Raw genomic sequence first — 13,853 nt, forward strand, 5'->3', positions numbered from 1 at the left:
TCCAAGATGGAAAACCTATAAATAGTCTTCAGAGATTCTGTCTCTACATCAGTTCAACACAGATCAGGTTTTGACCCCAGCAGCTCATTCAGGGATTTCTGAGATTTGGAATTGTGGCTAAGGGACTATAAGCCAGTTTTCCTGTAGTACTACTAATCTAGCCATGCCCTGCTTTTTCAACTTGCCCACTTGGCAGGGCCAACTTCTCTCAGCCCTAAGAGGATCTTAAAGTACCAGAGGAAATCAAGTAATCTTTCCTCTGGGGGAGGTTTGTAACATCTCGTTTTGCTAGTCTACAAGACCCTACGTCACATACCCCAAAGTCTGTTAAGTCTGTTTCCTCATCTGGAAAACACAGCTGGACAGGGAAGGACTAAAAGGAGGGGCTCAAGTCCCTACCAGGCAGGATGGCAGACAAGACATACTGAAGCTATAGCTGTTTTTATTTTATCTGAGGACAGGGGAAGAACACAGTCTTCCTTCTGGCTCCTCCTTGTGTAACTACCTGTGGGTTTAAAAAGAAGTGGCATTAAATCAGCCTCCTCAGGCTCTGCTCATCTCCTCAGTCCCAGCATAGGTCTGTCTTCTTGAGACCATCATCCCAGCCACCTCCCTCGTCTCCCAGACTCCAGTTTGACTCCACATTTATCTTCCCAGCATTCTTACCAGACCACCTTCCCTTGGTCAAGTTCAAGCTCTTCACCCTGGTATTTGGAGACTCCTCAGGGTTTGGCTCCCACATTCTTCTTCATGCTTACCTGGATGCTCCATCCCACTTCCCTCTCCCTCTATATTGAATTACTTCTGTTTCCTTTAGAGTGAGGAGGAAAACTTCCCAGATACAGGTTAACATGATAAGCAAAAGCCTGTTTTGAAGCATGTGTGGGAAGTCTGCAGGAACCAAGAGTGTTTCCGGGGAGGAGGAGGTGAGATTGGAAAGAGTCCTTGTTGCCAAGGTGACTCCCCCTCCCCACCCTTCCCTCCCCACAGCCACGCATCACCAGTTTCCGTGTCTGTGGGAATCTTTCATTTTTTTCCCTTTTTGCCTCCCCCCTTCCCTTCGTGGTTCCGGATCCATGTCAAAACTCTCAGACCAGAATATCCTCCCTGGCCCCCTAGCCTTGGTCTCTCCCCCTTGCAGCTGTGATGTTGTCAGCTCATTGCCCAAAGCCCCTGTGGCTGCTCTGCCTTCCAGGACAAAGTTCAAATCTTTAGCTTGCGCCAAAATGCTCTCTACATTCTAGAATCAGCCTCCTCTGTTACTGATTCTGCCACACATTAGTAATAGTAGCAGAAGACCAGGTTTCTAGGGATGTTGAGAAATTTGCCTAGAATCCAGGCAGACATGTACCCAACTAAAAGTCAAGCTTTTATACTAAAAGTTGGGAGACAACTGCTACTCACCTGTCACAATCCCCTTTCCTTTCTACTTGCTGTCACAGCCCTGGTCATTCTGAGGCATCCTCAGGGATGGGGCCCGAGCCCTCTCCCTGCACACAGGAACTGGCCCACAGGGATTCTCTGGCAATGTATAGCCAACTCTGCTTGCTTTCCATGTGCCATGCACTGTGAGACACACTTGATGGGTATGAACTCAATTTTCACAACCGACCCTACAAGATATAGTTCCTTCTGCCATCCCAATTTACAGAGTATAAAATTGAGTTCAGAGATTGGGTGACCTGCTCCAGGTCACACAGCTATTAACTGAAGGAGCCACAATTTGGACCCAGTTAGTCTGGCTCCAGAGTACTGACCGGCTCTTACCCACCATATTCACGGGCAGTAACTGCTAAACTGAACTGCCCCACAGGACCTTGCTGCCCCCAAGACACCTTGCAGACCCTCCTCCTGTAGGCTGCCCTCCAGGAAGAGACCGTGGCCTTGATGGGGCACAGCCCCCCTTCATGCTGATGACTAAGAACAGACGACTGGCTGTTTCTAGACCTTTATTTCTCTGTGAAAAGGGGGGAAGGGCCATGAATAAAATAAAAATGGCACAGTAGACACACAAAAAAAACACCAAGGGGGGGGAAGAAAGGAGGGGGAGAAGTAGGTGGTGGAAGGGGGGTCCCCATTACAGCAGCAGGAGCCAGTCACTGGGGATCTCACGCCTCTTCCCTGATGCGGGTGGGCGTGCCCCCTTCCTCCCAGAGTCACTGTCCTGTCTTACCTCTCCCTCAGCCCCTAGGAGGGGGACAGTAAGAAGTCTCCCTAGACTGGGGGAGGAGCAGTCGTGCTAGGGGAAGGGGCCTGGGGTCAGACCATGCACAGGGAGTGACAGCCAGAGGCCCCCAACTGCCTCCCTGAGGAAGGACTTGTGGGGGGTGGGCGGACACCAGAGCAGGCGTTGGCTCCTCTTCCAGCATCAGGCGAGAGACAGAACTGAGGGACGGGAACAGGTGGGCATTAGAACCATAGCTCTCCCTGTGCTCACAGTGCCCCTGTACCTCCCCTCCCCAGGGGCTGCTCCTCACTGGTGCCCTCTCTATGTAGACCACCCTCCCCGGGGTTCTCCGTATTCTCATGGTCCTACCAGTCAGAGCCTCCTGGGCAAAGTACTTGACGTCCACATCCTGGTCCTGGGTCAGCTTCTCTAGGATGGGTTTGACCTCGCTCTGCAGCGTGCTGCAAGGAGAAAGGGAGAAGGGAGCCAGCTGAGCTGAGGGCAAGGGAACCTGAGCAGGTGTACACAGCAGAACACCAGGTGGGTGGTTTCTCCAATCTAGGACAGACAGACACATGTGTGAAACAGGATTCTCTGAGGTCTGGGATACAATACTTGAGAGGCGAGAAGTCTCCAGAACCTGGAAGAAAGTCTCTGGGGCTCGTAACAGGCAGAGCAGAGCTCCGAGCAGACCGGGAAAGCAGGTCACAGAGTCACAGGCCCCTAGAGCCTCTGAGATCTACTAGGTGTGAGGTGGGAAGGCAGTGGTGGATCACGCACTCTCGGTGCCTGCCCTTTAGAGCTTAGGCCAGAAGGCAGAGACCCAAGGGAGCATAGGAAGCTGAAGAGGGGCACATCTGGGCCCAAAGCAGGCACCCACGCTCACCCAAGGGGGCCAGGGAGTGTGCTGACAGCCAGAGACAAAGGTCTGGCAAATCAATGGCCGACGACTTCAGGGAGAAACTAAAGGTGTGAGGCTAGCTACTGGAACAGACACGGAGAGAAAGAAGGGGTGTCTTTTCAGTCCGCCCCTTTGTCTCCAGACCTCTTTGCTACCCACGCTGTCCACATCTCTCCTGTGGCCATTGGCAAGTCTCCTGATGGGTCTTCCTGCCCCTAAGGACATCCAATCCTAAGTTAAGTGCGTTCTTAAAAGTGTGTGATGACTTTGCCTCATTGCCTTGTTGTTTGGTTTTAGTGAGTTATAAACTACACAGGAAGGTCACACATCTTCAGTGCCGAAGATACACCTGTGAGCCACTCCAGGCCCTCCAGACCCAGAGAATGTTCCAGCCTCAGCAGGCTGTGTCCCTCCAGTTCACAGCCCCACCAGCCAACAGAACCACTGTTCTCACGTCTGTCATCATCAGTTTTGGTTCTTTTTGAACTCGACAGAAATGAAATCAGGGTGTTCTTGGGTGTGCCTTCTTGCAGTCACCATGATGTCTTTGAGACTCACATTGTTGCACAAAGCAGTTGTCTCTTTTTTCACCACTGAATACCGTGTTTCATTGTAGGAATAAACCACAATTTATCCCCTCTGTAGTTGACAGGTACTCGAACAAAGCTACCATGAATGTCTGTTTGGCAGAAATAAGCACCAATACTGCATTTGTCTCGCAGGGTGTACATGTAAGTTCCGTTCGCGTCTACCAGCTTGGAGAGTGCTTGTAGCAACTTCCAGCCCTGCCTGCAAGGCAGGAGCCTTCCAGTGGCTCCATGTCCACACCAACCCCCGTACCCCGAGTCGTCTTCAAGTTTAGCCAGGGGAGGGGGGGACAGTGATGATGCCCCACGGGGATTCACTTGCATTTTCCTGGTGGCCAGTGGTGCTGAGCACCTTCTTTTGTGCTTACATAGCCAAATTGGAGACCCTCTTTTAAAAGTGACTGTTCTGGGTCTATTTTTGCCCATCTCTGGGGTTTCTTTGTCTTATTGATTTGTAGCAAAGTATACTGGATATGAGGCCTTCGTAAAAAATATGTTTTGGAAGTATCTCCTTGCAGTCAGCAGCTTGCGTTTTTTACTCTCTTAATGCTGTCTTTTGATGAATAGATCATAATTTTATCAACTTAATATTTTTTTCCTTTCTTTGGTTGTGGTTTCTGTGCACTATTAAAATATATCTGTGCCTACCCCAAGTCATGAAGGTATCCACCTACTTTACTAGGCTTTTTTTTTCAGAAGTCTTTCTGATTCTGATCTGTCATCTCAGTCCATAAACTGAGATGTGGGAGTCGAGGTGTTTTCTTCCCATCAGCGTCCAACTGACCCGGCACCACTCATGGGAAACACCTCCCTCTCCCCAGTGAGCTGCAGTGGCGCCTGCTGTTACATGTGGGGTCCATTTCGGTGCTTTGATTATCTCCACTGGGCTACGTGAATATCCTTGTGCCAGTACCTCACTGCTTGACTTACTGTGGCGTTATGGTAAGTCGATAACCGGTGGGGTAAGTTCTTCAACACCCTTCTTCCAGGCAGCCGTGGCTATTCCAGATCTTTGCATTTCCCAGTGAATTTCAGAATCAACTTCCCAATTTTCCAACAAAAAACCTGCTGGGATTGGCCAGGATTGTACTGAATGTACTGATAACATCAGGGAGCTCTATCTGTGAATAAGGGAAGGGTTCTGTAATTTTCACTCGAGTTTGTACCTCTGTCATTAAATTTATTCCTGGTGTTTGACATTTTTGATGTAACTGTAAGTTATACATCTCAATTTCATCTTGTCATGGTTTTCTGCTGGAATAGAGAACCACCATCCTCCCCTCCTGAAATGGACAAGGCAAATTCTCATTCTACACTTGGGGAAAATAGAACCTAGAGAAGGGAAGGACAGGCCCTGGTCCACAAGTAGCAAAGGGCAGTGCTGGCCCTCAAGCCCTGGGCTCTCTATCTTCAAAGGTCAAAGATCAGACAAGGTGTGATGGCAGCCCCAGGCCTCACCTGTTGTCCAAGATGGGCCCTATCTTCTGCAGGGACTTGGCCACGTTGAAGCGGACGTTGGCGACAGGGTCCCCGGCCATCCGCAGGACTGTGGGCAGCATGTGCTTGGTGGTGATGTCCTGCCCGCAGACCTCAGACAGCACCTGGGGGTGGGGAGAGGCAGCTGCTAATACTCTCAAGGTCACAGGTCACTCGCTGGTGGTCAGACCCCAGGGGTGAGGGGAGTGCACAGGGGCAGCTTTCCTCCTGAAGGTCTCATCGCCCCAAGGTGCCCCAACGCCCACCTGACACGTCTCCCTGGCCTGGGGACTCAGCTCAGACTGTCCTTGTCCCACCTCTCTATCCTCAGACTTCCCTTAATTCTCTGGGATGGAGCCCTTCAAAGTGTAGCAGAGGAGGAAAAGATCAGAATGCGTCCCTTGTATTTACATACCAAGCATGTAACTAGAACTTAGAACAGTGTCTGAGCTAATTAGTGACAAAGGTAGAGAGACAGGAGTACTTTTTATGTACCCAACACTGTTCTAGGCACTTTGCAGGCTAAATAAATTCATCACCTGATGAGTTAGGTACTGCAGATACCAGTATGGTTATTTCACAGGGGAGAAAACTGCAGTGCTGTCCGTAGCTAATAGATGGCAGAGCTAGAATTAAAACCTAGGTTTGATTCTGGAGCCCGCACACTTCATAACATAATGGTTAACAGACAGATACATTTTACAGGGAAGGAGAGGGTTGACGGAACAGATCAAGTCTCGCTAGTCCCGGGCCTCCCACCACTCAAGTACCTGCCCCCAGAGAGGTCCTGTGACCCCGGCCCTCAGTTCCCCAGGACTCTCACTCCGGTGACCCCAGCTCCAAGCCATTTCCCCATCCCCAACCCAGGTGTCTCCCCTGTGGCCCCTCCACCAACCCTCCTCTCCCAGGCACTGCCAGACCCCGGGGGTGGGGTGGGGTGGGGGACAGGACAGATCAGGTGCTCACATTGATGCAGAAGAGCGTTGTCATGCGATGCAGGTAGTTGGGGTCCCCAGACATGGCCAAGACCTTGGGGATGATGGTGGCGTGGGCCCACTCCTTCCCGAACTTCTCCACCAGCTTCTTCAGGTTGCTGGTGGCCGCCTCGCGGATGGCATAGACTGCAAGAGAGGGAGGGCGAGAGGGGCTGTGATTCCAGAGGTGACGCACCAGCGCGGGCAGAGAGCAGGACTCACTGCGCCTTCTGAGCAACCCCTAGGGCCAGGCCATGTGCAAGCCAGTCAACTGCAGCCCGAGAGGAAGACGTGCTCCCTGGGCGTCACTGAATGTGCTTTCTTCATGCAGGAGCTTCACAGCAGCTCCAAGAGTTGGAGTCCATTATCGGACTCATTTTCAGAAGGCTCAGTTGAGGCTCTGAGAAGTGACTACTCCAAGTAAATTATTTAGTACTTACTATTTCAAAATGGTACCTGATATAGATAATGTGCATTTTTATTTTTACCACTCAGTGAAAGGTCCTGAGAGACTGCAATGAGACCTCCTAAGTTTCAAAGACTGATTGTGGGGCTGAAATTGGGCGAGTGGCTTGCTGGAGTGACACAGCCAGAAGGCGCAAGTCAAAGCCAGGTCCGTCTGCTTGTGGCCCTGGACTCTTCAGCAGACAGGCAGCCCCGGAGCCGACCTGTCACGTCCCCTCCAACCCTGCACTTCTCCAGGATTCTAACAAGGCCCACAGAATTCTAAAGCTGGCCCACATCAGCACCCATGGGGGGGAAGGAAAGTGTAACTATAGCCTCTCCCCCTCCCCTACTAGCCCCGCAAATCCATCCGCCTTTCCTAGAGCCCCAATCTCCTCCTGCCTCCTAGTGCAGATGCTCACCATGATCCACCAGCCAGGCCATGCACAAGGAGTTGAGTTTCTCATCAAAGAACTCCACTCCCTGCAGGAGAAAAGGGGGCAAGAGATCAAGGGAGAATGGGCAGGGAGTTTCCAAAGGAAGCTACATGTATCCCCAATAGACTGGCTACTTCTCAACTGTACCTGAGTGCTCCCTCCCCTCCTCTCACTGGCTGAGTTCTAGTCATCCTTTAAGGCTCTATTTATGGTGTCTCTGCCTCTGACCCACCCAAGCAGAAATCACACCCTCCACTGAGCGTGGATGGTCCCCAGTTACCACCCCCTCTACGTGGCAGTGGCCCCATCTCTGGCTCGGCACTGTCCCCAGGTGGCCCACGCCACCTGGCAGCCCAGGCCTCCTTGCTCACCAGCTGCCCGGCCAGCAGGGGCATGTACTCAATGATGGCCAGCCGCACCCGCCACTTGGCGTCCTCAGCCAGCTCCACAATGGCAGGGAGCAGGGACTGAGACAGCTGCCGGATGCCGATCACCTCGTTCACGCAGTCCAGGTTGGAGATGATGTTCAGCCGCACCTCCGGGCACTGGGGAGAGGACAGGAGGGTTCCGCACAGCACACGACAACCCTGGTCATGTCCCGAGGGTCTGCTCCCGCCCAAGCCCAGCTCCCAGCCTGAGGCACGCGTTTGAAAGGCACTGAATGTGTAATGAGCAGTCCTGGGTACGTTCTTCGACAGTGAACAGGTCTCCTACGTTTCCCTTAAAGAGGTTAGCAATACACAGTCCTAAAGCTGTGGGCGCCCACGTGGGGTGGCAGCTTGGGACCCGAGTGAGAACTCTGTGCTTCTGAGCAGCACAGGAGTCGCACTGCGCTCCCTGCACCAGGCCTGCTTTCCCAAGAGCAACCTGACTCCCTGGTGTGGAGGAACCCCGCCATCTCAGAAAGCCTGGTTGGGGAACTCGGAACCACAGGTGAGGAGACAAACCTCGCTGGGGACTGTGAAGTCAGACAGGGTTTTCAGCCTGAGTGTCAGCCAGTGACCAAACAGGGAAACCTGCCCCCAGAGGAGGAAATGCCCACAAACCACTGTTTTTCTGGGACTGGGGGTGGTGGGAAGGGAGGAAGGAAAATTATTTCCTTATCAAATTTAGTTTAGACTTTGGAATCAAAAGAAAACACAGATGAATCAGTAAACCAAGTAAGCAGCAGACCTGGGGTGTTTCTCTAACGGAAGATCTGGCCCCGGCCCGGCTCCTGGGAGCTGCCCTCCAAGCCCCGGGAGTGAGCCTGGTGCACTGAGAGCAGGGGGAAGGGAAAAGCCGGGGAACGGACCTTCCGCATTTGAAAAGACTTCTGTGTAGCTACACTGAGAAAAAGGTAGGTCCTTTTTGTTTGAAAAACTTTTGAGTGTCAAAATGTAAGATACAAAGTTTAAAAATTTAAAATTGAAATTCCAGCTATAAGCTTCACCATTGTGCCACAGCAAGAAAACCACAATGGTTCGTGTCCTCTTTGCAAGAGAAGCTGCCCAGGGACAGGCTGTGGCTGAAGGGGTGTGATTTCCACATGGTGCCTGTAGAAGGTCAGACTGCAGGAGAAAAGTGCCCCAGTGCTAGGGTTGCTTTAACATGTCTGGCCTCACGTTCATGCTCCGGCTGAACTGGAGCCTTTCTTGGTGCCAGGAAACAAAACTGCCCTCAGAGACTCTGGAGAGGCTCCGACACAGCCAACCCAAGGTGAGCCCACTTAAGCACCAGAGGCAAATAATTGAATTTTTAACAAGCTGTGTCTATAAAAGTGCGATCATAAGGCAAAACTGCACGAAGCACAGTTCAGATAAATTACTTAGATCATAATATTTTGGTTCTTAAGAAAATGAATGATGGTTCATATTAGCGGTTCATGTAAATAAATGCCAATAGAATTATGAAACTTGTCTTTAAAAGGTGCACTGTTTTTGATGTATTTAATAATGCAGTCTTTCTTGGTGATATTAGATGCAGTGCTGTTTGTTACCATGCTGTCTTTTCCTGTCATACTGTGCGTTGTGCACACGTGGTGTGGGACACTGATGAGTCACACCCCAGCAAACAGTCCCACCGTCTGTCCAGTCACCGCCAAGGCAAACACCAGGGGGCCTGAAACCCATCTGTCTCCCTGACAGTCTCGAATCCTTCCGTGTCCCTGCAGTCTTGTGCCCTCTCCCAAGACCCCTGCAACAGCCTCTGGTTTAGCTTCTCTGTACCTCCGCTGTCCAACTCGCTTGTCTCTTTCTTTCACATTAACCTCAGGGCTCCTGTCCGACACCCAGACCTGCTCTAGCTCCTCCACTGCCCACAGACTCAAGGCCCGGGTCCTCCCAGGCGCTCACCCCGATGACCGCTATGGCCCTCACCCTCTGGACTCCGCAGCCTGAACAGCTAGGGGAGGTCGGGGGCAGGAAGGATGTGACGCCCTCACTGGGGTCTTGTGCTGAAAGAGAACTAGGGCCTTCCCTCCCGTCAGGGCAGCGCCTGAGACCAGAGAGAAGCCACTGTGCTTTGGGGTCTCTATGGTAGCATCTTAGCCTGAACTGTGAAAATCATGGCTCTGTAAACACGCCCATCACAGCACCTCCAGCACCTTACTGGAAATAAGGGATCGCTTGTCCCTCCCGATCAAAACCATCTTACTCGTTTTCTGGTGTCTCTGATGCACAGGAAAAGGGTATCAAGGCCTAGGGCATCACAAGTGCCAAATAAAGGAAGGAAGGAAGGGATGTGTAGATAGTTGTGTCATAACATTTAACTCATCGGAGTGCTGGGTGTCTGAGGTTCTAGAAGATTCCGGCCAATCTGCGTACACTGCTGACCCATGGGCTACCCCCTCAGACCCAGACCCTCCCGCCCTCACCTCATCCTTCAGCTGAGCCAGGAAGAGGGGCAGGAGGTGCTCGATGGTGTTGTCCTTGCCCAGGATGGGGGAGAGGCCCATGATGACCGAGGCCAGGGCTGACTTGACGTGCTGGTTGGCGTCCGACACCAGCTCCTGGTGGGGAGAAGAGGGGGGTGCCTGGGTCAGGGCCACCAGCTCCCCACACACAGGAGACTCAGCAGCCTCCGCCCCAATCCCAAAGGTCTTTGGATGAAGGGGCTCAGTAATCTCAGAGGGGCAGCCCCAGGCCTCAGATGCTGCTGGTGATCACACCCTCATAACTGGTTTAAAGCCAGGAAACCAGCTTGCACCTGGCTGCCCCCAGCCCAGGCTCAGCCCCGCTCTCCCCGCACCAAACCCCACGGCACCTTGATGCAGGGCAAGATCTGGGTCATGATGACATTCTCGCGGCAGTCGGCTGACAGGTTTTCACAGAACTCTGCGGGTGGGGAGGTGGGGAGATGGGGAAAGGGATGGGAGGTGAGCCTACGTCCCGGGCCCACACCAGCCTGACACCCCCACCTGATGAGTCCGGAACCAACCTTTGACCTTGTGGGAGGCTGCGGCCCTCACCTCGGCCTCACAGTCCTTCATCAGGTTCTGGAAGGCAGGGACCAGGTCCGTCTTGGTGATCTCGGGCCCCACTGCTTTCTGGAGCTGCGGACAGGGAAGGGGGTGGGGAGAGGGAGAGGGTTTGGCAGGCACCCCTGGCTCACCAAGTTGAAGGTGAAGGCCCCAGAATGAGGGAACAACTGCCAGGACAAGCCCCGGCACTGTGCTGTGCCCCCAGCAAGGGTGCTCCGCTCTCACAGCCTCGGCCCCTCGCTGTGTGGCGCTGAGGTGCACTGGGTGGTGTCAGGGTCACACCCGGCTCAGTTAGTCCCGTACCAGCCGTGTGGGCTCGGATGAGTCACTCCACACCTCTGACCCTCAGAAACACAATGGATCCCCAGGGGTCGCTGCCTCGGTGCTGCTACTGCTAAAGATAACAATCCATCTCCGCACTGCTGGAGCCACCAAGAGCTCCGTTTTCTGTTACTGGATCCAAAACATTCTAAGAATACAGTGGCTGTTTGATTTATATACTTCTGTAGGTTTTCAGATCTGTTACTTTTGCAATTAAAGTGAAACAACAATTAAGGGGAGAGATGGCATGCCAGGTCCCGCCTGTCTCCTGGCTTCTGCTGCAAAGCCGAGTTCTGCAGGCTGCGTGGGAAGCAGGACGGTAACTTACTAAGGAGGAAATAAATGTTGAAAGGCCTAACGTTATCCTGCGCAAATGGCACCTTTCATCACGTCACGAGGTACCGAGTGCTGTTTGCCAAGCACTGTTTCAGCAGCCTGCACGCCCTACCCGCCTGGAGCTTTTATCCTGAACCCAGCGTGATGCAGTTCATACCGTCCAGGACACCGGGGCCCAAGAATCTCTCTTAACTTTAGTGCATGCTGGTGTCCACATGGCCACGTTTCTCTAACATTTTCACTAAAGAAACACCAAAAAGCAGTAAGAAAGCAAACCCAGTATCCACTAAGGTTCCCCACAAGTCTTAGGCTTCCTCTAGGAAGTCCTCAGGATTTCTGCTTGAGCCCCTTCGTCCACCACCACTGGCTGCTGGAAGAGGGCAGAGGACCCTGTCGTCTCTCATCTCTCTTGGGGTCCCACAAGCCACCCCCAAAGTTCTCACTTGGGCTTGTCCTTCCCCTCCAGCTTCCCTGCATGTCCCATCGTTCTGCTGAGAACACATCCTGTCCCAGCTGGCACCCAGCACCTCGTGGGAACTGGCCAAGCACCACCCATCCCCCTCAGTGCTCCGGGCGCCTGGGCACCGGCAATGCCCTGTTGTTGAATGTCCCCTCCGACCGCCTCCCTGAAGGCAGCAGCTGTGCTGACCTCACTGTGCCCCCAGAGCCCAGCTATGACCTGGTGCTCAGCAGATCTGCTTGTGGCGCAGAGCCGGGCCCCTCCGGGTGTCCTAGGTCCCCAGAGACTGACAGGTCGCTCGGCCCAGCTGATTAAATCCATCCTTCCGAGCTCCGGCTGCTCTCGTAAATGGAGGGGAGCAGAGGAGGTTGGGAACTCGGCGTGTGTGCCACCGTTCCCGGCTCCTCTCGAGGAGCCTTCTCAACACTGCACCTCACGCAGCCCCCACGGACCAGCAGCAGTCAGCAAATAAATCTACAATCCCAGCTCCTGCCTGCGGCTCTGCCCCTTCACCTCCGAGGGCCCCAGGTTTCCCCACCTGTGGGCCCCACCAAGGCCCCGCACCCACCTCTGTGAACTTGTCGGCGACCATGTAGCGCACGCGCCAGGACTTGTCCTCAGCAGCCTGGCGCAGGGTGGGCATGACCAGGGCCTCCAGGTCCTCCTGGGGCAGGAGCTGGGCGATGTTCACACATGCCTCCACTGCCAGCAGCCGCACCGAGTCCTGCCAAGGGGATCCGAAAGGGAGAGGCGCCCAGGGAGTCAACATCCAGGCTTCCCGTCAGAGGCAGAGTCAGAGGGAGGGGGTGGTGAGGACGGCGGGAGAGGACCCCACCTGCTCGTCAGAGGCCAGGTTGGAGAACATGGGGATGATCTCGCTCTTGACGTTGTCCAGCTCCAGCACCTTGGCGAACTCCCCCAGCTTGGAGGCTGCGGCCCGCCGCACCATGGGGGTGTCATCTGAGCACAGGTTCCGGAAGTACCTGGGAGTAGGGCAGGCTCAGGAGAATCGTGGGGGACCGCAGCGAACCCCTGATTTAAGGCTGGGGGTGGTGGGAGGGGCTGAGGCTGGAGCAGAGGACCCAGCTGAGGGGAGGAGGCTGGGCTCGCAGGGGCCAGGGGCTGGGGACTCACTGCCGCAGTTCTGCCTTGACTGCGCTGGACACTCGGGGGTAGCAGACGGAGAAGAGGCCGCAGGCGGAGGTGCGGGAGGTGAACCAGTCGCCACCCGCCAGCCGCTTCACCAGCGGCACGAAGTGGGCCTCCAGGTCGGAGGGCGAGTGCTCGTGCGAGATGGCCCGCAGGGACTCCACCGCCTTGTCACGCACAACTGTCTCCTCCACCGTGGCCAGCGACTCCAGGGGCGGCTGCAGGGACACGCAGGACGCAAGGTCACCCAGCAGCTCCCCCACCACCCCTCCTCTGACCACCACCCACACACCCCCAGTCCAGTGCACCGTCCCTTAAACTGTTTTCTGAGGAGAGGGCCACATCTGTCATCAGTTTCTCAAAGTACAGTAATAATTCACATTTACTGGGCAATCTACTTGCTAGGTGCCAAATATTTTCTAAGCACAGTCTGTGCCATACACTCCAGGGAACACCGGTTCTAACCTGCTGAATCTAACAAAGCAGGTCCTCCTGCTGTCCACAGTTCAGAGAAGGGGATCTGAGGCACAGAGAGATTAAGGAACTCATCCAAGCCAGTAAGTGCTAAATGCCAGGATCTGAACCAGGACATCTGACCGAGAAGCCCCCTAAGAGTTGAGCAGCCCAGCTGTGGGTCCAGTGGGCAGTATAAGGACCTCACGTTACCAGGGCTTGGGGCTCAGGCCTGGCTCCCTGGAAGGGGATGTGCTACTTGAGAGACACCCAAGCCGCTCACGCCACGTCTGCAGAGCGAGCAGTGGTCCTAGTCCAGAGGGGGAGTCACCGGTTAGAGACCTTCTGGAATGAAACTCGGTGTACCCCGACCTGTTCAAATAAAGGGTAGAGGACTGTGGTCTGGAACCCAAATTGGCCTGACAGGTAGAGAAGGCGGAAAAAAATCATGGACATAAATGCTCCCGGGCCAGGCAGGTGTCAGAATGAAGCAAGGGACAAAGGTGATGGGTGGGGGCAAAGTGAGGAGCACCCACCTAAGGGGGATAGGCGCTTCCTAGCAACATCAACTGTGAGAAAACAGAGGTAAAAGCAAATCTGATTTTCCCAAAGAAACCAAAAAACCCAGATTTTTATGTGGTTAAGCCTCATTAGACAAAGGCTGGCACCGACTGAAAAGCCGGGGCTG

The 13,853-nt window shown here is 53.9% G+C and overlaps 1 protein-coding gene across 1 annotated transcript in view; it reads right to left on the reverse strand.

Moving 5' to 3' along the window:
- Positions 1-1,932: 1,932 nt before the first annotated feature.
- The window catches only part of PPP2R1A (protein phosphatase 2 scaffold subunit Aalpha), a 30,270-nt gene continuing 18,349 nt past the window's right edge, over positions 1,933-13,853 (reverse strand). Inside the window, exons 4-15 of the mRNA XM_037819414.1 lie at positions 12,698-12,930; positions 12,399-12,546; positions 12,132-12,287; positions 10,404-10,518; positions 10,230-10,300; positions 9,841-9,975; positions 7,358-7,531; positions 6,972-7,032; positions 6,098-6,252; positions 5,114-5,256; positions 2,537-2,628; positions 1,933-2,385 (exon numbers count right to left, since the gene is read on the reverse strand). Coding sequence (XP_037675342.1) covers positions 2,369-2,385; positions 2,537-2,628; positions 5,114-5,256; positions 6,098-6,252; positions 6,972-7,032; positions 7,358-7,531; positions 9,841-9,975; positions 10,230-10,300; positions 10,404-10,518; positions 12,132-12,287; positions 12,399-12,546; positions 12,698-12,930 — 1,500 coding nt within the window. The 3' untranslated portion in view covers positions 1,933-2,368. The remainder of the gene's footprint in view (positions 2,386-2,536; positions 2,629-5,113; positions 5,257-6,097; positions 6,253-6,971; positions 7,033-7,357; positions 7,532-9,840; positions 9,976-10,229; positions 10,301-10,403; positions 10,519-12,131; positions 12,288-12,398; positions 12,547-12,697; positions 12,931-13,853) is intronic.

This window comes from Choloepus didactylus, chromosome 27 (genome assembly GCF_015220235.1).
Source record: "Choloepus didactylus isolate mChoDid1 chromosome 27, mChoDid1.pri, whole genome shotgun sequence".
Taxonomy (NCBI): Eukaryota; Metazoa; Chordata; class Mammalia; order Pilosa; family Megalonychidae; genus Choloepus; species Choloepus didactylus.